Here is a 24,869-nt window from a genome sequence, read left to right on the forward strand (position 1 = left end):
TCAATACCTGTATTACATTATAATGAGGGTTTTGTCGTGTAAATAAGCCACACTTATTATTATTATTATTATTATTATTATTATTATTATTATTATTATTATTATTATTGTTAGCAGTAGTAGTAGTAGACGCCATTCTTCACACCCAGTAGCTAATTTGGAATGTGGTTCTATGCCAGATTTTTGGTATATTGTGCTGCTGATCTGAACTATAGACTGTAAGACAGACAGACAGACAGACAGCACGATGGAGCAGCGCCCCCCACCCTTTATTTATTTATTTATTTATTTATTTATTTATTTATTTATTTATTTATTTATTTATGATCTTATACATTGGCTCATGTGCTTTCCAGCCTACTGCTGCAATGCATCACTCCCCCCCACCCCCACCTCTCTCTCTCTCTCTCTCTCTCTCTCTCTCTCGCGCTCTCTCTTTTTTTCCGTCAGTGCTGTATCCTTCCTTCACTCGCATCATGCCATCCCTCCTCCGTCCGGATTTTTGGAAATGCGCACACTGGCCTCATTCGAGGAAGAAATAAGCGAATTGGAGAAAAAGCCGAATAATAAGAATAAGAATAAGAATAAGAATAAGAATAAGAATAAGAATAAGAATAATAACTGCATCTCCTGCATGAATGAATGAGCGGATATTTTGAGGAGAAAAAGAGGAGCTGCGATACGGAGAGGAGAAGAATCCACATGCACAGTGTTCCAGGTAGGATGAAGCATGAAGCTTTGAAGCTCTGAGGAACGGAAGAACACAATGCATTTTATATTCATTCAGTTTTGTGCAGAAAAAAAATCCATGCAATTTTGTTGAATGATTGAGATGTAGCCTTCACTCTACTAAACTCCATGCACCAGTGAGGTGTGCTGTAGATCTCTTTCGACTTAATGAATGATTCCTGATTGAAGGCGAAACATATTTTTTGTGTGTGAATCATCCATGGTGCACCATATGAACATCTTGCATTGAGGATGACTGAAGCTGCAGAGGTGGACCACTAAAGAAGAAGAAGAAGAAGAAGAAGAAGAAGAAGAAGATCTGAACATATTCTCATTAAAAATATATGAACAGATCCACATATTTCCACACACTAGTGCATGCAGATTAGCGTCAGGTGAAAAGTGAATTCATGTAGGTCTCATCTTCTCATCGTGCATTCTCCTAGAGCAATAATACTTCTAATAGAATAATAAGGACAGTCAGCACTTCACCGGAATGTATCAGTGAAACCAAAGACACATAAAAAACCCCACAAGTCATTCGATCCACTCTTCCATTCTCAGTCACTGTGCAACCTCATCGTCATCTTCATCAACTCCATCTTTATCCTATTCTCAGGTCATTTGCTCATCATTTCCCAATCGCTCGTCTTCCATGCTGTGCTCTCATCACACACTTGCTCTTTCTACTGAACTTTACAAACCTCCAAAAAGTTTGTCTTCCATTACAATTAAGGAAAACTGTCAGGTGTAAAGATTAATTTCTCTTTCATTAAAAAATAGCGAGGTTGTAAAAAACTTACAACAACAACAACAACAACAGCAACAAAACGCTAACAAAATAAAAGAGGCACAAAAAATCTGCACAGAAATTCTGGATCCACACGTGGACTGAACGGAACGCTCTTTTACCGAGCGCTAGTCAACACTTCCACACACTACATTGCGGTGGAACGTGAACGTGAAAGTAGCATCACTGACTGTGAAGGATCGTGAGCGCTTCAGGACCACGTGGAGAAAAAGTGAATGCTGCAGTACTGAACTTCCTGTGTAGGGGATTCGACTCACACACAGACCCTTGGATCTACAACACCATTGTGTGTGTGTGTGTGTGTGTGCGCGTGTGTGTGTGTGAGTGTGTGTGTGTGTGTGTGTGTATTTGTGTGTCCCTCTTCTGAGTGAAGATGATGGCTGCGGTCCAGCTGTTGTGGCTCCAGATGCTGCTGCTGTGTGTCCTACAGGGTGAGTGATCACGTGCATCATACATCAATAATCACTCATTAGTAATCAGTAATCAGTCGAGTATGCAGGAAAACGGCACAAAATTCATACACGCTCCTCACTGAGTGTCTACAATGTAATTAAGATCTCAGGAGGCGTGTGACTAAGAGACCACACCCACTAACTGTAATCGTGTATGTGAACGTTAAAAGCTTTGGAATCCTTCCTGGTTCCTGTGGACACGTGTGGCAGAACTCATATATTTAATACATTCTACTGATTAAAGTGATTTTTTTTTACAGAGAAGAAATTTCAAGCCGAACATGTGTTGAGATACTAAAAGTCTTTAATTGCACATGAATGATGGGCTCTGCCAGGAGTTTACAATGTAAAGAGTCTGAATGTTTTGGAAAAAGCGTCTCTTGACACGTTCATTAAGGTTTAAAAAGGTTCTTTGTAGAAGTAATAAGGTTCTTTTTGGAGCTCTCTACACTGAACTTTCCCACACTGAAGAACCCGTGTCCTTTCTAACTCCATGTTTAAACCAGTAGAGAATAATTAGCTTGTGTTGTGTCTAGTCTCATGCGTATGGTTGTCGTTTGTGGGTGTATTTCTTTAGAGAAACTGTCTGTCTGCATGTCTCATTGTCTGTCTGTCTGTCCCACTGTCTGTCTGTTGAACTGTCTGTCTGTATATCTCATTGTCTGTCTGTCCCACTGTCTGTCTGCATGTATCATTGTCTGTCTGTCTGTCCCACTGTCTGTCAGTCTGTCTGTATGTCTCATAGTCTGTCTGTCTGTCTGTCCCACTTTCTGTCAGTATGTCTCACTGTCTGTCTGTCTGTCTGTCTGTCTGTCTGTCTGTCTGTCTGTCTGTCTGTCTGTGTGTCTTACTGTCTGTATGTATGTCTCACTGTCTGTCTTTCTATATGCCTGTCCCACTGTCTGTCTGCATGTCGCGTTGTTTGTATGCCTTTCTGCCTGTCTGTCTCACTGTCTGTCTGTCCCACTGTTTATTTGTCTGCCTGACTGTCCCATGGTCTGTGTGTTTCTCTATTAAGAAATAAACGACTGATTTTTAATCAATAATTTAATTATAGTGATCCTTGTCACACTTCTTTTGATCTCTTGTTGTCTGTTTTGATCAGTTTCTTACTCTTGATGTGCAGTTTTTGGTGTGTGTGTGTGTGTGTGTGTGTGTGTGTGTGTGTGTGTGTGTGTGTGTTTATATATAGTACATGTAAAGTGCCACACCTTTGTATTTTGTCTGGTAAAAATCAGCTGCTGCAGTTGTGTTTCATAGCAAGAGAGAGGGAGGGAGGGAGAGGGCGAGAGGGAGGGAGGGAGGGAGAGAGAAATTAATTCTGTCCATCATTAACCCCTCTATTAAAATTAGAATGCTCCTCCTGTTCTGGAGAGAGATGAATGGCGAGTTTTCCACTCGGTCAGATTCACACAATAACCGCATTGTTGTGATTTACAGTAAGTGTCTTACAGAAGCTCTCTGTCACACTGAGGGTTTAACCGCAACACCGAGACTGTTAACACACACACACACACACACACACACACACACACACACACACACACACACACACACATGTCTTACTGTCTGTATGTATGTCTCACTGTCTGTCTTTCTATATGCCTGTCCCACTGTCTGTCTGCATGTCGCGTTGTTTGTATGCCTTTCTGCCTGTCTGTCTCACTGTCTGTCTGTCCCACTGTTTATTTGTCTGCCTGACTGTCCCATGGTCTGTGTGTTTCTCTATTAAGAAATAAACGACTGATTTTTAATCAATAATTTAATTATAGTGATCCTTGTCACACTTCTTTTGATCTCTTGTTGTCTGTTTTGATCAGTTTCTTACTCTTGATGTGCAGTTTTTGGTGTGTGTGTGTGTGTGTGTGTGTGTGTGTGTGTGTGTGTGTGTGTTTATATATAGTATATGTAAAGTGCCACACCTTTGTATTTTGTCTGGTAAAAATCAGCTGCTGCAGTTGTGTTTCATAGCAAGAGAGAGGGAGGGAGGGAGAGGGCGAGAGGGAGGGAGGGAGAGGGCGAGGAGGGAGGGAGGGAGGGAGAGAGAAATTAATTCTGTCCATCATTAACCCCTCTATTAAAATTAGAATGCTCCTCCTGTTCTGGAGAGAGATGAATGGCGAGTTTTCCACTCGGTCAGATTCACACAATAACCGCATTGTTGTGATTTACAGTAAGTGTCTTACAGAAGCTCTCTGTCACACTGAGGGTTTAACCGCAACACCGAGACTGTTAACACACACACACACACACACACACACACACACACACACACACACAAACACACACACACACACACACACACTCAGACCATTCAGAAGTGTGTGTTATCTTACTGTAGTAATCTTGTTTTTTTCCTCATAGAACTAAAAACCTTAATTTCCACAATACTAATGATTGTGTTGTGTTTTGTTGTTCTGTACGTACCAGGAGGAAAAAATTCCTCATTTTCTCTAAAAAGGAACCCACAAATTCCCAGAATTTCAAAGTTTGTGGATGAATAAAAGAAATGCCCATGTAGATGTACAGTTTATTTCACTCACCAACTATTCATCCATCCATCCATCCATCCATATATATATATATATATACAGTATATTGAGTAAAAGTGTGTGTGATTAAATCGCTCTGTTCTTCCCGGATGGTCAGATGGTTCATGTTTCTAGAAGGAGGAATAATAGAGAAACAGAGCTGTAGTGGATCTTTTTGTTCCGGATTTTTCTGCGGCTTAGAAACGTTTTATTTTCTCTAATGGTCCTGAATCATCCTTTTGTAAATTATATTTATATTAGTGTAATATCATCGTCACTGACCTGCTGCTTCAAAAGAGTTTATAGAAAAATCCTGACAGTACAGACTAATCATCCCATTCACCCAAACCCACACACACACTCACACACACACACGCACACACACACCTGCCGTCAGGGTTTTGTGTGTCTGCTTTTATAGTCATTGTTGATTTAGTTATTGTGCTGAAGATCAGAGCATCTATTAGCGTTGTGGAGTTTTCAGAACGTGATCCACTCTCCATCCTGTTTTTGTGACTTTTCACCTAAAACATAAAGACTAATCATATTAACACAAAAATCAACACAATAAAATTGTTATGTAGGTGACTGGAGAGATGTAAGAATATTCTCTCGAGGACAGGAACGAGGAAAACTAGCAAGAGACCATGAAATCTGAGAGAAATAAAATGTGAATTGCTAGCAAATGCTTAAAAACATGCTAGATGCTATAATTTTATCGCATTTTACATAAAACAATAAATTTTTTTATTTGATAAGACTCAAAGCAACTGTTAAAATGGGAGATAGATATTTGGGACCACATTAGACCAGGGTTTAGCAGCTAACACGGTAGCTCCTTTGCTAAGTAAGCTAGACGCTAATAACAGGATTGAAATAAACACTTGTATGAAATTCGTCAGATTTTTTAAAATATAACAAGTATATATCACAATCCAAGTATTCAATTCAGAGCAAAATGTAGGGAAAGAAAGCTAACATGAGACTCTGATAGCGTCCTGTTAGCGTGCTAATATCAACACTACAACATCACTCTGTAACCCACAGCGAGTAGTGAAAGAGAATCTGCTGTCAGACTTTTAGCATGTCAGCTCTTTTCTTTACAGCCGGATAAAACCTCGTCCATTAGTGCTTCAGTCAATATATACTATTAAAGCATTTAAACCTGAACAGAGAGAGAGAGAGAGAGAGAGAGAGAGAGAGAGAGAGAGAGAGAGCTCAGGATCACTTTCACCCACACACTTTCACACTCACTCACACACACACACACACACACACACACGGCTAAAGGCGAAATCAGTAAAAGCCTGTCATGCACATAAAGCTCTATATGGACATTATTCCTGTTAGAGAGAGAATTCTATGGGAATAAAGAATTCTCCGAGTGATTCAGGCTTCAGTTCATCACATGCACCGTACACACACATCTGTCTTTTACTGACACTGAAATCACACACACACACAACACACAACACAGAAACACACAAATATACTTTATTCACATTTATACTGTACCTTAAATTTTACTGTATCATACATGACTCATTAGAGAGAGAAAGTTTAATTATGTACGGGTTTATGGAAAATATACTTTAATTCACTGTATCTTAAAAGAGATAAACAAAGTGTCCAGATGCTGAGAGTGTAAAGCTGTTAGGGAGGATTTTCCACAAATAAAATAAAGTGGAACATCTGGACATACCTGCATATACCAAACATGACCTAATTTGTTATATAGAATTAAAAGGAAAATGCATGTATCTCTCAGAATCCATATAAAACTCACACTTTCCACAGAAACTGTACATATATGAATATAATCCTGAAAATCTTCATTACTACTTTGATTAACGGATCTATTGTGCTTTCACGTGAGCGTGTAAGAGGCTCTAATTTCCAAGGGTTCCTATGAGAAATGGCTCCTGAAACGTCCTTCTGGTGGTGTGTGTAATGTTGTGAATGAGTGTGTGTGAATAGAGAGCAGTGTGTGATGTGACTCGAGATGTTAATTTAAACTAACGAGATCTAGGGAGACTAATTATTAGGAGCAGGTGGTGAGGGGGCGTGGCTAAAACTCAGGGCAGGTTTCTCAGAAAACAAAGTGTTAAAGACAGAAGGGTTTTAATAAAGAGGATGATGATGATGATGATTATTTTATGAATGAATAAACAAATGAATGAAGGAGCTTCTGTTATTTCATTAAATTGTACAATTGTATAGCCTTCGTTTGCATATTACAATTTACAATGGAGAGATGAAAGGAAAAGGAAAGAGAAGCGGCTGTGACTTTCCATCACTGCTCTGTTTTCAGCCTGCAGTGACGCAGGTTCATCCACACTGTGTTCCATCTGCCAAACGCTTGTGTGTGTGTGTGTGTGTGTGTGTGTGCCTGTTAAATCAGTCCAAGGGCAGACAAGGACATATGAAGGCTCTTTTTCTCTCACTGATAAAATATTAAAGAGTCATTGCTGTTGTGGGCAACATGACCTCCTTCTTTATCAGTCTTTAACACACACACACACACACACACACACACACACACACACACACACACACACACACACACACACTTTATATTTATCACATTTATCAAACAAATATATTGATCATGTTATATACGCTCTGTCTATGCAATCTTTTTGCTTTTCCTGATTAGCATAATGCTAAAACATTTTACTTTGGTCATCTTAATATTCATACTCTTATATTACCCACAATGCACTGCACATGGTGCCTGTACATCGTATAAATAAATACGTCTAATATCATCATTATTACCTTGTCAGAGTTTCTGTCAGCTTGTGAAAATAGTTATAGGATAACCGTTTAGCTAGCATTCACAGTGAATATCGATAATTATACTAAATATATAAGCAGTTAATAATCATAATAATATAACTAAAATATCCTGTCAAGAAATCCTGTCAGGTTTACTCATGCTAGCTAGAATTAACAATTAATATGATATATATTTATAAACTTAAAATCCTGCCAAAAATCCTCTCATGCTAAAAAGCTAGCTGCAGTTATGATACTGTTCCTGTCAGAAATCCTGTGAAGCTAGCTGACTTTAGCTAGCTAGCTGTGATCATGATTGAGATCCTGTTGGAAATCCTACCAGGTTTAGTAAAGTTTGATTGCAAATAATTTAAGAACATGATTTAAAAACAAATCCTGCCAGGTTAATCATAGCTAGCTAGCTAAAGTTAAGATGAAAAATGTTATGTAGTTATGATCCTATCAGGTTCGCCAAAGTGAAGTGAAACATTTGTGAATAAAACTAGAATAGTTTCTCAGAAATCCTGTCAGATGACTGAGATTCGCCATTCAGCAGCGGCGGGCAGTCAGCTTTCAAAATATACATGACAAATGAGCATTACTTATAAACAAATAGATTATATTAGATTATAAACAGTTATGAGTATGATACAAACCTGTAATGTAATATCTAGCATTAGCTGTGAAAACATCAACATATTAGCAAAGAAATCCTACAAAACTTTTGGAGAAACACTTAACTGCCTCTTCAAGTCTGCAGATGTTTTCTAATTGACTTGTTGATAAAAAATTGCAGATGTCTGACGTTTCACTCTGAACAGTGAACAGACGATGTTCTGATTGCTAAGATATTTTTCAGAACAGATAAAGGTCATGAACAGATGGTGTCTGTTTTTGGAAAATTTCAGGAAATGAGGCAATAATTATGGTCAACATAAAGCCTTCAGAAGCCGAAGCAGGATTTTAGCTGTGTTAGTGAGTATGGATGTTTTTCTGACTGTAAGTATTAGAATTCACTAACCAAGCAAATTAGCTAATGTTAAACTACAATAAAACAGAAGATTTCATGTTAAGCTAGCATTTGTTAGCCTAATTCTAAGAAGAAGCTCCATATTCTTGAATCATGCTAACAATCAAACCCCACATAAGACTGACTCTGGTGGCACTTCTTTCATAATGATGTCTCCTGTTTGTTTATCAATGTTTTGTTAACCGCATAGCGTGATGCTGTACAGGTTAGCTAACATTAGTTTTACATTTTCTCGTAGCAAGGAACAATCTTAGCATTCAGTACACCTGAATATTCACTAAAATGTGTGTGAGCGCTTGCCAGGTAATATAATGAGTTTTATACATCTGGACCGGACAGATATTATTAGCCTTTTAAATAAGGACATGGCCTGGAAAACCATGAGAACATCTGGACCTACTTATAAAATGAGTGATTATTCAATCATCTTTATAAAGTGACAGCACGCATTAATTTAATCATCTTCCTCACTCATCTGTATTTCTGGGACAAACCACAAGATCTCTGATCAGCTGCTGAAGAACGGTATTTTGTAAATGTTTATTTTATTTAATCAGATGAGATACATGTTGATGTTCCTGACATTTTTTGTTATCCTGTTCACTTTCTAAAGCTACATGCTAACTAAAAATGACTTTTGTTTAAACAAAGTATTGTCCAAGTACTTTTGTGATACATTTCTGACACGTCTGTATGCTAACAAGCCGCAGTCACAGTGACAGGTTGCTTTCTAACTGCCTAGAAACAGTATCAGGTCACCTTCACATGTCTGAGATCAGTGTTGTGATTCAAAATGGCTGACATTGTTGTCAGATTTGTTCAACCGTTTGAGAAAACAAGTATATCTACAGTGTCATAAATGACGTAGCTATTCAATGACACATGGTTTGAATGGCTTTCGAACGGAATTTAGCATGATGCTAATTACTAGCTATGAGTGTCCCTTGTTTTTTTACGTTTGTCTAATTATTGTCTGTGTATGTATATACTATGGAAAGTATGTGTATTTGATTTTTTCTCCACAATTAGTTAATTGGATAAACTCTTTGCTAACTGCTACTTCTCTCTTTTCCTTTTCTCCTTCTTGTTATATTAAGGTGGCTGCCTGTGCTTGTGTTTCTGCCCTTGTTTTTTCTTTTCTTCTCTCTCACTCTTTTTCTTCCTGCTCTCCACCATCGAGGGCCTCTCCTCGTAACATCTACACACTTCAATATACAATACACACTTAAAATAGGTGAAAATCAGCACTGATCGATTCACAAGAGTTCAGCGTTAGTCGCTAATTGCTAGTCACTGTAATAGCACTGATGATGGTGCTGATGCTGATGTTGTGTGCCATGTGTGATCTGTTCCTCAAAGAAACAACCAAACGTCCTTCCAGAGGTCAGAGGTTGAAGGTAGAACACTCGAAGATGCAGGTGTGTTCCTCCCGGCCCACGTATGCAACCTCCATCACATATATAGACACCTGCATCTATATATGGCAGTAAATCTGTACTGTAGAAAAAAAGCTCTGCGGACTGATGTGCGCTAGCAATCGCTCATTGCTGACAATTTATTTCCCCTCAAAATCCGCCAGGGAGATTTAAGGAGTAAAGTGGAAAATCTCGCCGGGGTCCAGACTCTCGCAGAGGAGCCTTACAGTCCAGGAGCTCATCCAACATTCCATTTACACCAAACCTATAACTCAGAAGAGCAGAAGACTCCATCAGTTATCATCTAGAACAGGTTCTTACAGCTAACCCTGGATAATGATAACGTTAGTAATCTGCAGTACAAAGTCTACATAACTGTAAAGTGGACAGAGCTAATCGTGGCTAACTCTTGTATAAGCTCCACCCTCAACACGTTTCCGTTACAATGAGCGAAAGATATATTTATAGTCAGCGAGTGAAGGATCAATTAGTAAATGAAGGCTAATCTAGCAAGCAAATGCTAACCAAGTAAGTGAAACATAATCTAGCTAGTAAAAGATAAAGCTAACCTATCCAGCCTAGCCTAGCAAGGGAAAGATAACGTGAGTCATATCTATAGGTAGTGAAACCATTTTTGCATAATGAAGCTCGGCTGAATGGATTATGTGCAGCGTGTTTTTGATAACTGAAGGAGTGAAGTCTGAGATGATGCAGTAGAATAAATGAAGTGATGATGAAGTGATGTGAGACTGTAAGGACGGAGGTAAGTGTGTGTCTCTGCGCAGTCTGGCTCCTGGCTCCTGAAATCGGCTGATTTGGATCTGATTATAGTTAGAGGACGTGAGAGGAAATAAAGTTCGCTCTGCCTTGGATCAAAAAACAAACAAAAAACAATCCCAGCATGCACTACTCTCAGTGACAGGAGCACGCACGAGAAACCATCTAACCCTGAATATACAAGGCTGAGCATAGAGTAATGCCTGCACCCCAGAATGAACCAGAGAAAGTAATAGATGGGAAACAACACGCGGAGATAGTTATCACGTTTTGATTTAATTATGGACAGGAAATCAAGTGGACTGGACTGGGAGTTATTGATTAGCCAATAGTTTATAATCCACTAATGAATATGAACGTGTTATAATGCTAATGTTGAAACGCACAAGTCCAGTCGGCTTGACTCGAGGTCTGAGTGAGAGATCTAATGCGTATGTGTGTGTAAGTCGGTGTGTAATCGTGTGTGTGTTTGTAGCTCAGCTTAGCAGCTCAGCGTGTGTGGAGGTCGACTCGGACACCGAGGCCGTGGTGGGAAAAGAATTCAAGCTGGGTTGCATTTCCTGTAAGATGCGAGGTGAGGTGGAAGCGTCGGCTACGGTGGACTGGTGGTTTATGGCGAAGGGAGAGAGCGACTTCACCCACGTGAGTAAAGAAAAAATCTAATATTATTCATTATTGAATTAATGATTTAAAAATGTGATAAATCGTATTTCCTGTTACTCACCCGGCGTTATACGAGGTGGTATCAAAACGTTGGAGACTAATAGTGTAACCCACGTGCGTTCCCACGACAGTGATTTCATCGCCGACAGCGAGTTTGAACGAAGAGCAAATGTGAATTTCTGCATGAAACTGGACAAATCTGCCACAGAGACGTTTAACGTGACGTACGTTTGACATACGGCGTCGTTTGAGGTGTTTTGAGCGGCACACGCGCTTCAAGAGCAGAAAAAACGAGACTGGAAGATGGCGAGAGATCAGGAAGAACTTCGACGAGCTCTACTCCCAAAAATGTCAAAACCGTTCAGTAACTCATGCATGATGTTAATCGGAGAGAACCATCCACACGATCTCACTTCCACACCCACCTACTCTCCAGATTTGTCTTCTGTGGACTTTCCCGAAGATGAAGATTCAGCTTGCCGTTTCCACATCGTTGTGAAGATCCAGCATGAATAACAGAAGATGCTCGACACGCTTCAAAAAAAAGAACACTGGGAGCTCTGTGTTTCTGTGTTATTGTGTAGGAGACTATTTTAAAGGTGACCCTGTGGAAACGTAGATAAATAAAGTTCTTTTCTTGTGAACAGAGCGAATCTCCAAACTTTCTGATAGAACCTCATATTAGTAATTATTTTTCTACATGTTTTATTCCTCTGGCATCGATTCTGGCCAATCAGTGGTGCGGTGTAGCCGTAATAAAGGTATAAACTCTCCTCTTAGATCTACAGTTATGCTGACATGGCAGGTCTGGTGACAGATGTGCGCTTCATGGGCCGAGTCGAGTGGATGGGCAGTAAAAACACGTTCGACCTGCAGGACGGATCTCTGAACATCCTCAACGTCACCTACAACGACACGGGGACGTACCGCTGCTACTTCGACCGAACGCTCTCCTTCACTTACTACGAGTTTCACACCAACGCCACCAAGTTCATCACCATCAACGTCGTGGCCAAAGGTGAGAATAAAGCATCATGTGAAGAGCACTGACTAGAACCTACATGCTCTCATGTGTCTAAGGTGCTATTTCCCATAGATCTGGCCACCCGGGAAAAGATCTACTAAGCCCCACCCCCCACCCTTTATTACTGTCATTTATTTTTGTAATTAATTTTTTTTATTAATTTTTACAATAAAGAAACCTGTTATTCAAAATAGCCCCACCCACCCTGGAACATAGCTGCCAAGCCCCGCCCATTTTCCAGATAAATGCACCTGAATTTTCTTAGGTTGGACTCCACCCACACAGGCGTAGCTACTGGAAATAACACCGCTAATAATGAAACAATATAGAACATCTAGTGTGTGTGTGTGTGTGTGTATGTGTGTGTGTGTGTGTGTGTGTGTGTGTGTGCGCAGAAACCCGTGGCATGGCCTCCATCCTGTCAGAGGTGATGATGTACGTGTCGATCATCGGCCTGCAGCTGTGGTTACTGGTGGAGATGGTTTACTGTTACAGAAAAATCGCCGCCGCAGGAGAGGAAGCTCTTAGAGAGAGCGCGTGAGGAACACACACACACACACACACACACACACACACACACACACACACACACATTTTTTAAATGGGGGTCTGCTAATTGATGTTGAATCACAAAATAATGTTGTTACAAAAATAGACATTACATTTTTTTATATTATAATTCTTTTATTAAAATTCTATTTAACTTAAAGCTGAAGTTCATGTAAATGTATAATATTCCACCTGATAGTAAAAGGAAAATGTATGAAACTGCAAATCTAAAAAAAGACAATTGTGAAATTAATACATTGCAAGAGAGAGGGGGAAAAGTGTGTAAATTGTGTAGTGTATAGTGTGTATTTCCAGCACGGTGTGTGTAATAAAAATTTTCTCTCCTTAGGGCTGAATATTTAGCAATCACATCTGAAAGTAAAGACAACTGCACTGGTGTAGCTGTGGCTGAGTAACACACACATACACACACATACACAAAGGTACATACCAGCATATAGTTATTGTGTGTGTGTATGTGCATTGTGTTTACTCTGTGTATAGTGTGTACATTGTGTATTGTTTGTGTTTATTGTATTGGTTTTATGTGTATTCTCTGTGTACTGTGTATGTTGTGTGTGTGTCTTGTTTGTGTACTGTGTGTTATGTTTGTGTATTATGAGTGCAATGTGTATGCTGTATGTGTATTGTTTGTGAACTGTGTGTATTTTATGTGTCTTGTAAGTGTATTCTGTGTGTTTTGTGTGTGTATTGTTTGTGTACTGTGTGTATTCTATTTGTGTGTGTGTGTGTGTTGAATGTGTAATTTGTGTGTAGTGTGTGTGTTGTATGTGTCTTCTGTGTGTACAGTGTGTAGTGTTCATGTGTATTGATTGTGTACTGTGTGTGTATTATCTATGTATTTTACAGTACTGTGTGTATTGTAATTGTGTGTGTTGTATGTGTATTCTGTGTGTACTGTGTGTATTGTGTGTGTTGTATGTGTATTTTGTGTGTACTGTATGTACTGTGTGTGTGTGTGTGTATTGCGTGTTTGTGTATTTTGTGTGTATTATGTGCAAGGTGTGTGTGTATTGTGTGTGTTGTTTGTGTATTTTGTGTGTATTGTGTGTGTATTGTGTGTTGTTTGTGTATTTTGTGTGTATTGTGTGAAGGGTGTGTGTGTATTGTGTGTGTACATTGTGTGTGTATTGTGAGTGATGCAGTGAACTGTTTATCTCTCACATCTGACCTGTTATTCTCAGGTCCACCACTTCTCTGACCTTTGAGATGACCTTCACCAGATTCACCTGGTCCTTGGACACACACACACACACACACACACACACACACACACACACACACACACACACACACACACACACACACACACCTGAGACCCTGAGTGAAGACCAAGCTGCTGCAGACTGAGAGCTCCAACACGGGGCTCTGATTAACAAACACACACATACACACATTCACACACAAACACACACATACCTCTCCCTCCCTCTCTTCCTCTCCCTCCCTCTCCCTCCCTCTCTCCCTCTCTCTCCCTCTATCTCTCCCTCTCCCTCCCTCTCTCCCTCTCCCTTCCTCTCCCTTCCTCTATCTCTCCCTCTCTCTCTCTATCTCTCTCTCCCTCCCTCTCTCACTCCCTCCCTCTCTATCTCTATATCTCTTTCCCCCTCTCTCTTGCTTCATCTCTCTCTCCTTCTCCCTCTCTCCATTTCTCCCTATCTCTCTATCTTTCTCTTTCCACATATGAACATTATATGCAAGTGTATAAAAGTATTTTTTGTTAGCATGTGAAATGTAAATGTAAATAATCCCAGGCGCTACAGCTCTCATCTCTCTCCAACGCTAATGCTAATGCTAATGCTGCGACCGGTTGATAAATGAGTATAAATGGCAGTATTTATCACATATTCGACTGTAGAATTATTCCATTTATAATCACATTTATATTCAAAATAACATAAAACCAAAACAATCTCCTAACAGGAAACCTGTAATACGTAAGTAGAGGCTAATCATGGCTAACTCATGATAAGCTAACTGCCAATTAGCATGAGTGGAAAGATTTCTTGATTAGCAGATTTGCATAAAACTGCCCTGTTAGCGAGACACAACAGCTAAGGCAACTCTAATGCTAATAACATTATGCTTATAGATCTGAACTTGTGTGTAATGGTTTTAGTAAAACTAAAATAAATAACAGCTAGCACTGCCAGTTACCAAGTTAGCATAAACGTTCACAGTTTGCCTTTATTAATTGCTAGTTGTGTTAGCTTGACCTTGACCTTTTCAGATTGTGTGTCTCTCTCTGTGTGTGTGTGTGTGTGTGTGTGTGTGTGTGTGTAAGAGAGAGAGTTAAAAAAAAAGGTCAGCTAATAATACTAGCAGTGGTGGACACAGAGCTGCATGAGACCAGGGGGCAGAACTGTCAGACTGTCGTCTGTGATATTCTACACAAAATTTTTTCTGCATGAAACTTTACAATAAAGAAAAAAATGAGAAAAAAACAGGAAATGATGATGACGTTGTTTAGTGTCAGTACCCCCCCCCCCCCCCCGCACACACACACACACACACACACACACACACACACACACACACCACACACACACACCACACTGATTATGGGTTCATGAGTTAATTGAACCTTGTAAGTGTTTTTTGTAACAAGGCGTAATTATGCTAACATCTTCTTCACAAACACTTTCATGCTAGCAGTACATGCTGCTGTAGTCGCTTGTGGGAGTGTCAGACATTTTAATGTTATATATACATATGGCTAACTAAAGCTAACTGAACAGTGCGCTAATCAGGATTAATTCTCAGATTAGATTAGCAAAGCGAGCTAACCGTTCTCACTACGTATGCTCGCTCACCAGACACTGATCTCTGCTGCTTCCTTCTGAGAGTCATAATTTTTTTGTAACATCCCTGAACCCATTTGGTGCTAACAGGACGTTGTGTATCATGCTTACGAGGTTTTCAGTGGGAAACTGAAAAAACGTCGGAACACACCACAGAAATTTCCTTTCAATCTACTTCCAGTTGTCTGCCTGCCGCTACGCTAAATTCTTAGTAGAAACACCGTCTTTCCTTCTCTGCTTTCCGAGTTCAGTGTTTCATCCTGAACCCTGGAATCCTGCTAACAGCTGCTCTGGAAGCCACCTTGGATTTCTGTTCTGAGTTAGCATGTGGTGAGTTAGCATGAGATCGCTGACTCTCTGAAGCGCTACAGACGGACCGAACACAGTCTTTTTTAATTCTGCATGATTACATGATGCTGGAAATAAAATGTACAAAGTGAATAATTGAATCCTCACACACGTGTCTACAAGCGATTTTCCTCACTCACTACGCTAACACTGTTAACGCACGACTGAGGCACTGAGCTAACCCCTTTCCTCCCGCCAGTCTTTATTAGCAACGTTAGCATGATTGTTGATGTTCTCCTATAATTAAATGATAGCTGATTGTGTGCCCCCCCCCACACACACACACCAATCTAATGTATGCACTTCATAAACTAATTAATAAAATGTTGCTTGCCAAATAATTAAAGAATAAAGTCTATTAACTAAAGTGTCTTTGTATTAATTTTATTTTGATCATTTTTATTATTTTATATTTTATTTCGGTTTATTTATATTTTATGGGTAGATTTTTAAAAATATCTATTTATTTAATTTATTTATTAATATACGACCTGAGCAGCGCTCCGCTCTCTAGACACGCCCTCTGGTGGTGATGTTTGCAAAGGTGCGCCGTTTTGTCCACATACATTAGAAAACGGTGTTTTAGTCTAAAAACTGCATCTGCGTCCACACTTTCGGGACAGAAAAATATTCATTTTCAAACAAAAAACCTATTAGTGTGGTCATGTCCTCGGTGTTTAAGGCTCTGGGTAACTGATCAGAAGGTTGTGAGTTCAAGCCCGATATCACCAAGCTGCCACACGCAGAGCTCTTTAACAAGGCCCTTAACCCTTTATACACCAGGGTTTCTGCATCCTGCACTCTGACCCTGACTTTAAAACATCACCGAAATATAAAGAAAGAATTTCACTGTTCACTCCATTTACAGCTTTAAATCCCATCAGGGTGAGAAACGTTAAATAAAAACAAACAGAAACATTTCAGAAGACGCCGAGGGACGCGTCAAGTTTTATTCGTTTCTCCATCAAATCAGATCTTTACAGCAAAATCACACTTCCTCCTGCACACCGACCCAAATAAATACAACTGTAAAGAGAGAGAGAGAGAGAGAGAGAGAGACAAAGAGAAGGATGTGCAAAAAGAATGATATAAAGAAGAGGAGTGCAGGATGAGAGGAACAGCAGTAACAGACCTCGTTGCTAAAAAGTCAAATAAAAGAAAACAAAAAACACAGCAGCTAAAAATTTACAAAAACAACACCAGGTGTGAGACAGAGACACGGAGGGGGACGCTGGGGTACATGTGGGGGGACGCTGGGGGACATGAAGGGGGGCGTTGGGAGACATGTGGGGGGGGCGCTGTAGGGTGGAGCCCGATCTCTGTTTGGTCCTCAGTGTTTCAACAGCAACAAAAATATCAAAACTCCATGTATGTATGTATGTGTGTGTGTGTGCGTGTGTGTATGTGTGCGTGTGCGCATGTTCACTGGGACGAGTCGATACATTTATATGCGGTTTGTAACAACATTGAACACTTGTGTCTGATCCCGGCCTGGTTACTGTGGGAAACGTGACCCGAACAGAGTCTCACCGTAGCCGCGCTGTTAGCATGATATGTCGTAGCGACGTTACGCTCTCCTGCACTCTGGCTGCCGGCAGCCAATCAGAGAGAAGAACACCACTACTGAATATATTATAGAGAAGAGGCGGAGCTTAGCACAATTCAATTCTATAAATAGTTCCGAGGTAAATTAGATCAGATCCCGTGCAGGAGAAATCGAGTTTCTGAGAGAATATTTCAGCGTCTGATGTCTGATTTGTTTGTCTGAGCTCTTTGATCTGAAGCTCAATTATGACATGGGTTACAAAGGGGAGGAAAATTTCCAGTGAATTTCCAAAAACTTTCCATGGGAACTTAATTTGGGGAAATCTTCTAAGGTGGAAATTTACCAGGAATGAATAGGAATTAATTAGAAATCTGAGGAAATGTATATAAACTGCATCAGACACAAATATAAACATTTTGTTTGGTCATAATTGGACATGCATACAAACTAACAGAGATTTAACACAACAATTTTTTTAAATTTAATTATAAGTATAATTTTGTTGCACAATAACTTGTCAATAAACGTAGATGATATGTACATAATTGAGATGAAAACTGGATACGATGGAGTTTTGTTGACATTATTTTGTGTGCAGGATTGTAGAAATGATGTGTATGTTTAGTGCCTGTAGGGGGCAGTAAATGTGTGTGTGTGTGTGTGCATGTGACTGATGAGGTGCAGGTAGAATTTGAACTGAACTCTTGTTAAATCTGGTTGTTTTATCCAAAATTATCCTGCAACTATATTTATGTTCCCTGTTATCAGCTAACCTGCATTTTTGTGAATTCCCAGTTTATTCCCATTAATTCCCATGGAAAGTTTCCAGTCTTGAATATTCCTGAAATTTTGCGACCCTGATTCTGACCGGGATCTGCTGGAACATCAAGATTTGAGCACCGGAGAAACAAGAGACGATGTTTCACATTATGACGATGTATGGTATAAACACGGCTCGACATGCGCCTGCAGATCGACAGTAACCCTGATCAAGTCTTCATCCGATAAAACGCGACGATAAGAACAGACGAGTGCGACTCGGACACTCGCCCAATAAATATATAATACTAACAGAATGACAAACAGAGGAAAAAAACAAAAAAAAACAGTAACAAGGTCTGAAATGAACTTTTACTCACAAACTTTTCCTGCAGAGAAGCTTAGATTCCTGCTACAGCGCCTCCATGTGGTCTGGAGGACAGAATCCCTTTAAATACTAAAGAATTAATTAATTCCACGTGTCCTCTTGTATCCAGCACTTAAGCCTGTCAATTCTGTGGGCGGGTATATGCAAATTTCTCTCCATCTTGACACACTGCTATAATTAACACAATACATGGAGGTGTGTCAGGAGGCGGAGTTCATTTCAGACCCTGCTGCTGAGTGTAACAGTGTTTTTATGTCGCTCATGTCATCACAGGCAGCTGTGTTTCTTCACACACACACACACACACACACACACACACACACACACACACACACACACACACACACACACACACACACACACACACACACACACACACTTTCTCATCAGGATTATTGCTGACACGGTCGTTATCCTGCGTCCGGTCACTTACATACACACACACACACACACTCACACACACACACTCAAGTCGGAGAAATAAATACTGGATGGGTCTCAAGTTTAGAATCACTCAGCAGGAGAACTGAAGCGTGATGCAGCAGAGCATTCTGGGTAATCCTGACATGATGACGAGATGCTGAACATCAGTCTGAGTGTGAGGAGGAGTGGGCAGGGCCTGTGACCTCTGACCCCAGAAAAACAAGACTCTAGAGAACGAGGGCCCGCCTCTTCCATTTAAAACTGTGTTTGTGTGTGTGTGTGTGGAGAGATGTAGAAATAAAGAGCCAGAAAAATAGAAAAAGAGGAAAAAGAGAAGAACACACACACACACACACACACACACACACACACACATTTGTGTAACAGTGACTCAGTGGTGGTCGTGTCCCATTCTGAATATTACTTGATTCATAGTAATTTGTCCCAAACCACCACTGATTTATTGCTTCAGGGAGTAGGGAATGAGTGGTAGAGTGTAGGGTTAATGTGTAGGCTGTACAGTTTAGGGTGCAGGGTGTAAAGTGTGGGGTGCAGGGTTAAGGGTGCAAGGTGTAAAGTTCAGGGTGTAGGGTGTAAAGTTCAGGGTGCAGGATTAAGGGTGTAGGGTGTAAAGTTCAGGGTGTAGGGTGTAAAGTTTAGGGTGCAGGATTAAGGGTGTAGGGTGTAAAGTTCAGGGTGCAGGATTAAGGGTGTAGGGTGTAAAGTTTGGGGTGCGGGGTGTAAAGTTCAGGGTGTAGGGTGTAAAGTTTAGGGTGCAGGGTGTAAAGTTCAGGGTGTAAAGTTTAGGGTGCAGGATTAAGGGTGTAGAGTGTAAAGTTCAGGATGTAGGGTGTAAAGTTTAGGGTGCAGGGTGTAAAGTTCAGGGTGTAAAGTTTAGGGTGCAGGATTAAGGGTGTAGAGTGTAAAGTTCAGGGTGTAGGGTGTAAAGTTTAGGGTGCAGGGTGTAAAGTTCAGGGTGCAGGATTAAGGGTGTAGGCTGTTAAGTTCAGGGTGTAGGGTGTAAAGTTTAGGGTGCAGGGTGTAAAGTTCAGGGTGCAGGATTAAGGGTGTAGGCTGTTAAGTTCAGGGTGTAGGGTGTAAAGGGTGGGGTGTAGGGTTTAAAGTTTAGGCAGCGATGCATTCACAGTTAGTCACAGTGGAAGGGGCTGAGCATTTTGGGTAATTTTACCCAATGACGTGATCACAGTCCACTGATCAGAGAACAAAGAAATGTGTGTGTGTGTGTGTGTGTGTGTGTGTGTGTGTGTGTGTGTGTGTGTGTGTTTGTGTGTGTGTGTGTGTGTGTGTGTCACTGCTCGGTCAGTGTGTCTGTAGGGAGAGGTGTTGGAGGATCAGATGGAGGAGCAGCAGTAGGTTCCTGTTCCTCAGTTCGGATGATTCCTCTGTGTAGATTCTCCAGAGACTGTTTCATCTGAAACGAGGGAAGGATTAACTGATTTGCAAAGAAACGGTGTATCACATAACCACACACACAAACACACACACACACACACACACACACACACCTGGTCAAGCAGAGTGACTGAGGAGTGTAAGATCTGCTGCCACTTGTTCAGTTGTGCCTGATGGAACTGACGCTGTAACTGTAGAACCTTCATCCACTCAGAGGACGACTGTGGGAGAGGACTGAGAGATAGAGAGAAAGAGAGAGAGAACGAGTGTGAGTGTGTGTGAGTGTGTGTGTGTGTGTGTGTGAGTGAGTGTGTGTGTGAGTGAGTGTGTACCTGTCTGATAGTGAATAAGAGTGCCATGTCTCCAGTGTGTGAGCGGCTCGCTCCAGAGCCCACAGCTTATAAAACAGCATCATGTTCAGGGCCACCAGAACCACCAGACTACACACACACACACACACACACACACACACACACACACACACACACACGAAGCACAAACAATTGATCATATAAATTCACTTTCTTTACCCATTTAAGAATATATATATATATATATATGCTGTATCACAGACCGCCACTAGAGGTACTTTTAAACCCCACAATTACAACTTCTGCCCAGCCAGTATAAACAGCCACTAGACACGCCCACTAGACACGCCCACCAGACACGCCCACCAGACACACCCACTAGACACACTTACTTACTCGCATGTTTATGTCATGAACCTTATCCAACACTGTATGAAAACAATCACAACAACAACAGCAACAATGTACTGTACCTGATACAGATCCTACACACAGCGAGGGGGAGGGCATCAGGGAGAGAGAGAGAGAGAGAGAGAGAGAGAGAGAGAGGGAGAGAGAGAGAGAGCACGAAAGGGAGGAAGAGAGAAAACAGTGTAGAGAAGATGGAGATAGTATGAGAGAAAGAAATGGAGAGAAGCAGAGAAAATGAGAGAAAGTTTAGGAAAAGTTAGACAGTGTCAAAGCCTGAGCATTAATACAAACAGAACGAGAAAGAAACCAAATGACCACAGGAAGAAAAGGAAAGCAGCTGTTACTGGATCAATCAAAAATCTTATTTTTATGTTTTCAGGTTTGTCTTTAAAAAATGTTTTTCTATTTCCCTGACTGTCAGGAAAAAACTATTTAGTGTGTTTATAGAAATCACACTGTTCTGTGCGTCTGCATGTAAACACGTATTTAAGTTCTGCGCCTGTTTCCCAAAATGCACTGCGGCTCACATCCTTATTAGGAAATAATCCTGGGTTTGTACGCCAATGTATGCAGTAGGTGAATGGATCTGGTTACACCACAGAGACGTACACGTAAATAACGACTCAACAAAACACACACACACACACACACACACACACACACACACACACACACACGCAACTCACATGAAGCTGATAATGAGCAGGAGGGTGATGCTGTTGTTGTTTGCAGAGCCATGCCACCTCTCACCCACCTTCAGGTACTGTGCACCTAAACACACACACACACACACACACACACACACACACACACACACAAGTTCATTTCATTCCCCAACATATACCCTGCAGTTCCCAATATCACCACTAAAGGTCTACAGGACATCATTAATGCTCCGCACCTGTATCTCTGCGCTCCCTTTGAGCCACACCCCCTTTCTCCCCAGTGCCGCCTCCATGCCCCGCCCCCTCTGCACGTTTAAGGCTGGTGTGTTTGCGCCTGCGCAGTGTAGAAGGAGCTTTCACCATTTCTGATTCTCCTACACACACCACTGACACCTCGGACTGGAGCAGAGTCTCTAACTTGCAGACCTCTGCCTCTGTGTACACACACACACACACACACACACACACACACACACACACACCACACACTCCAGGTTAAACAGCTGATTTTTTTGGGGAGAATACACCGCTGTTTCTTGAAATGGAAGTATAAATAATAAGCATATCTAAGGGGGCATGGTCTAGAGGAACGTGATCTAGAGGAGCAGATCTCATATTTCACTGTTCATTTAAATAAATATTTACATAATTAGCATATCATCCTGTGATTGGGATAAACGCTCACCTTTATGATGACATCACTAATATTCATTTGCATTGAAACCCCTCCCACAAAAGTGTTAAAGTGTTTCTAAACAAATGCAGAATTAAAGCAGTAGGGTGTGTGTGTGTGTGTGTGTGTGTGTGTGTGTATCTACATACCCATGTGTCTGAAATACTCCTCTATGCCACTCCAGGTGTTTTTCTCTATTAGAGCCTTCACCAGACTCCATGGCTGCTTCCTGTAGCAGATATCTGATGAGACCCTGTGTGCACACACACACACACACACACACACACACACACACACACACACACACACACACACACACACAGGTTACTCCACTGACATTTCATCACCATTAATATTATCTGATGTGAGTTAAATACAGTGTGTGCTTTTGTTATGTGTGTGTGTGTGTGTGTGTGTGTGTGTGTGTGTGTGTGTGTGTGTGTAAAACCTGAGGCGGCTCTTCTGCGTGCTGACAGATGTGAGACAGTATCTGTGTACGGTGTAGAAGTAATCCTGGTACGGGATTCCTGACGTGATCACCTCCGAGTCCACCACGTAACACACACCTCGAGAACTGCTCTTATGGAGAGTCTGTTAACACACACACACACACACACACACACACACACACACACACACACACACACACACCGTGGGATCTTTAGGTTTTGTATTTTTCTATTATTTCTGTAACGTGTGTGTGTGTGTGTGTGTGTGTGTGTGTGTGTGTGTGTGTGTGTGTGTTGGGGGGGTGTACCTGTGTTTCCACCACAGGGGCGGTTTTAGGGCCGAGGGGGTTGTTAATGGCGATTGTGTAACTCAAAACTCGAGTGCTGATCCCACTGCTGCTTTCTTTCTGCCAATCCTGTACTGACAGATCTGAGAGAGAGAGAGAGAGAGAGAGAGAGAGAGAGAGAGAGAAAGGGAGAGTGAGAGAGATGGGAAAAGGGAGAGAAAGATATTTGCTATATAGTTCTCAAAGTTGAAAATATGGTTTAAAATAATGTGATCTAGAGAACGTGGTCTAAAAGAATAATGTAGGAAGAATGTGATCCAAAGAAATGTGGTCTATAGGAATGTGGTCTAGAGAGCATGGTCTAGAGGAATGGAATCTAGGGGGCGCTGTGCTACACTACAGTATATCACTGTGTGCTGTACTGACCGGTAAGTCAGCCTGCAGGGGCGCTATGCTTAACTGCACTATAATTACTGTGTGCTGTACTGACCGGTAAGTCAGCCTGCAGGGGGCGCTGTGCTTAACTGCACTATAATTACTGTGTGCTGTACTGACTGGTAAGTCAGCCTGCAGGGGGCGCTGTGCTTAACTGCACTATAATTACTGTGTGCTGTACTGACTGGTAAGTCAGCCTGCAGGGGGCGCTGTGCTACTCTACACTATATCATTGTGTGCTGTACTGATTGGTGAGTAGGCCTGCAGGGGGCGCTGTGCTACTCTACACTATATCACTGTGTGCTGTACTGATTGGTGAGTCAGCCTGCAGGGGGCGCTGTGCTACTCTACACTATATCATTGTGTGCTGTACTGATTGGTGAGTAGGCCTGCAGGGGGCACTGTGCTACTCTACACTATATCACTGTGTGCTGTACTGATTGGTGAGTCGGCCTGCAGGGGGCGCTGTGCTACTCTACACTATATCACTGTGTGCTGTACTGATTGGTGAGTCGGCCTGCAGGGGGCGCTGTGCTACTCTACACTATATCACTGTGTGCTGTACTGATTGGTGAGTCAGCCTGCAGGGGGCGCTGTGCTACTCTACACTATATCACTGTGTGCTGTACTGATTGGTGAGTCAGCCTGCAGGGGGGCTGTGTTACTCTACACTATATCACTGTGTGCTGTACTGATTGGTGAGTCAGCCTGCAGGGGGCGCTGTGCTACTCTACACTATATCACTGTGTGCTGTACTGATTGGTGAGTCAGCCTGCAGGGGGCACTGTGCTACTCTACACTATATCACTGTGTGCTGTACTGATTTTTGAGTAGGCCTGCAGGGGGCGCTGTGCTACTCTACACTATATCACTGTGTGCTGTACTGATTGGTGAGTTGGCCTGCAGGGGGCACTGTGCTACACTGCACTATCACACTGTGTGCTGTACTGATTGGTGAGTCAGCCTGCAGGGGGCGCTGTGCTACTCTACACTATATCACTGTGTGCTGTACTGATTGGTGAGTTGGCCTGCAGGGGGCACTGTGCTACACTGCACTATCACACTGTGTGCTGTACTGATTGGTGAGTCAGCCTGCAGGGGGCGCTGTGCTACTCTACACTATATCACTGTGTGCTGTACTGATTGGTGAGTTGGCCTGCAGGGGGCACTGTGCTACACT

At 41.6% G+C, this 24,869-nt stretch overlaps 3 protein-coding genes across 9 annotated transcripts in view; 1 reads left to right on the plus strand and 2 right to left on the minus strand.

Moving 5' to 3' along the window:
- Positions 1–24,869, minus strand: part of LOC310719501 (beta-1,4-galactosyltransferase 3) — a 389,210-nt gene that overhangs the window by 24,897 nt on the left and 339,444 nt on the right. The window lies entirely within an intron of this gene.
- On the plus strand, positions 438–14,193 carry scn1ba (sodium channel, voltage-gated, type I, beta a). Its single transcript, XM_083529323.1, has 6 exons — positions 438–1,971; positions 10,999–11,165; positions 11,967–12,204; positions 12,606–12,747; positions 13,109–13,202; positions 13,965–14,193. Exons 1-5 carry the CDS (start codon positions 1,914–1,916, stop codon positions 13,173–13,175), a joined length of 672 nt encoding a protein of 223 aa, XP_083385449.1. The 5' UTR covers positions 438–1,913; the 3' UTR covers positions 13,176–13,202; positions 13,965–14,193.
- Positions 16,848–24,869, minus strand: part of gramd1a (GRAM domain containing 1A) — a 24,154-nt gene continuing 16,132 nt past the window's right edge. For 3 of the 7 annotated variants that reach the window (XM_083529236.1, XM_083529234.1, XM_083529237.1), the window contains exons 12-19: positions 23,276–23,397; positions 22,967–23,109; positions 22,668–22,771; positions 22,082–22,279; positions 21,867–21,951; positions 20,791–20,898; positions 20,572–20,692; positions 16,848–20,477 (exon numbers count right to left, since the gene is read on the minus strand). In XM_083529236.1, the coding sequence (XP_083385362.1) occupies positions 20,355–20,477; positions 20,572–20,692; positions 20,791–20,898; positions 21,867–21,951; positions 22,082–22,279; positions 22,668–22,771; positions 22,967–23,109; positions 23,276–23,397 (1,004 nt within the window). In that variant the 3' untranslated portion in view covers positions 16,848–20,354. The remainder of the gene's footprint in view (positions 20,478–20,571; positions 20,693–20,790; positions 20,899–21,866; positions 21,952–22,081; positions 22,280–22,667; positions 22,772–22,966; positions 23,110–23,275; positions 23,398–24,869) is intronic. The other 4 variants (XR_014531496.1, XR_014531497.1, XR_014531498.1 and 1 more) reach the window with 4 other exon arrangements.

Source organism: Silurus aristotelis, assembly GCF_946808225.1.
Source record: "Silurus aristotelis genome assembly, chromosome: 25".
Classification (NCBI taxonomy): domain Eukaryota; kingdom Metazoa; phylum Chordata; class Actinopteri; order Siluriformes; family Siluridae; genus Silurus; species Silurus aristotelis.

Coding starts and splice junctions, on each gene's coding strand:
- scn1ba (XM_083529323.1), top strand. CDS start 1,914: ATGATGGCTGCGGTCCAGCTGTTGTGGCTCCAGATGCTGCTGCTGTGT. Junction 1,972..10,998: donor GCTGCTGTGTGTCCTACAGG/GTGAGTGATCAC, acceptor GTGTGTTTGTAG/CTCAGCTTAGCAGCTCAGCG. Junction 11,166..11,966: donor GAGAGAGCGACTTCACCCAC/GTGAGTAAAGAA, acceptor CTCTCCTCTTAG/ATCTACAGTTATGCTGACAT.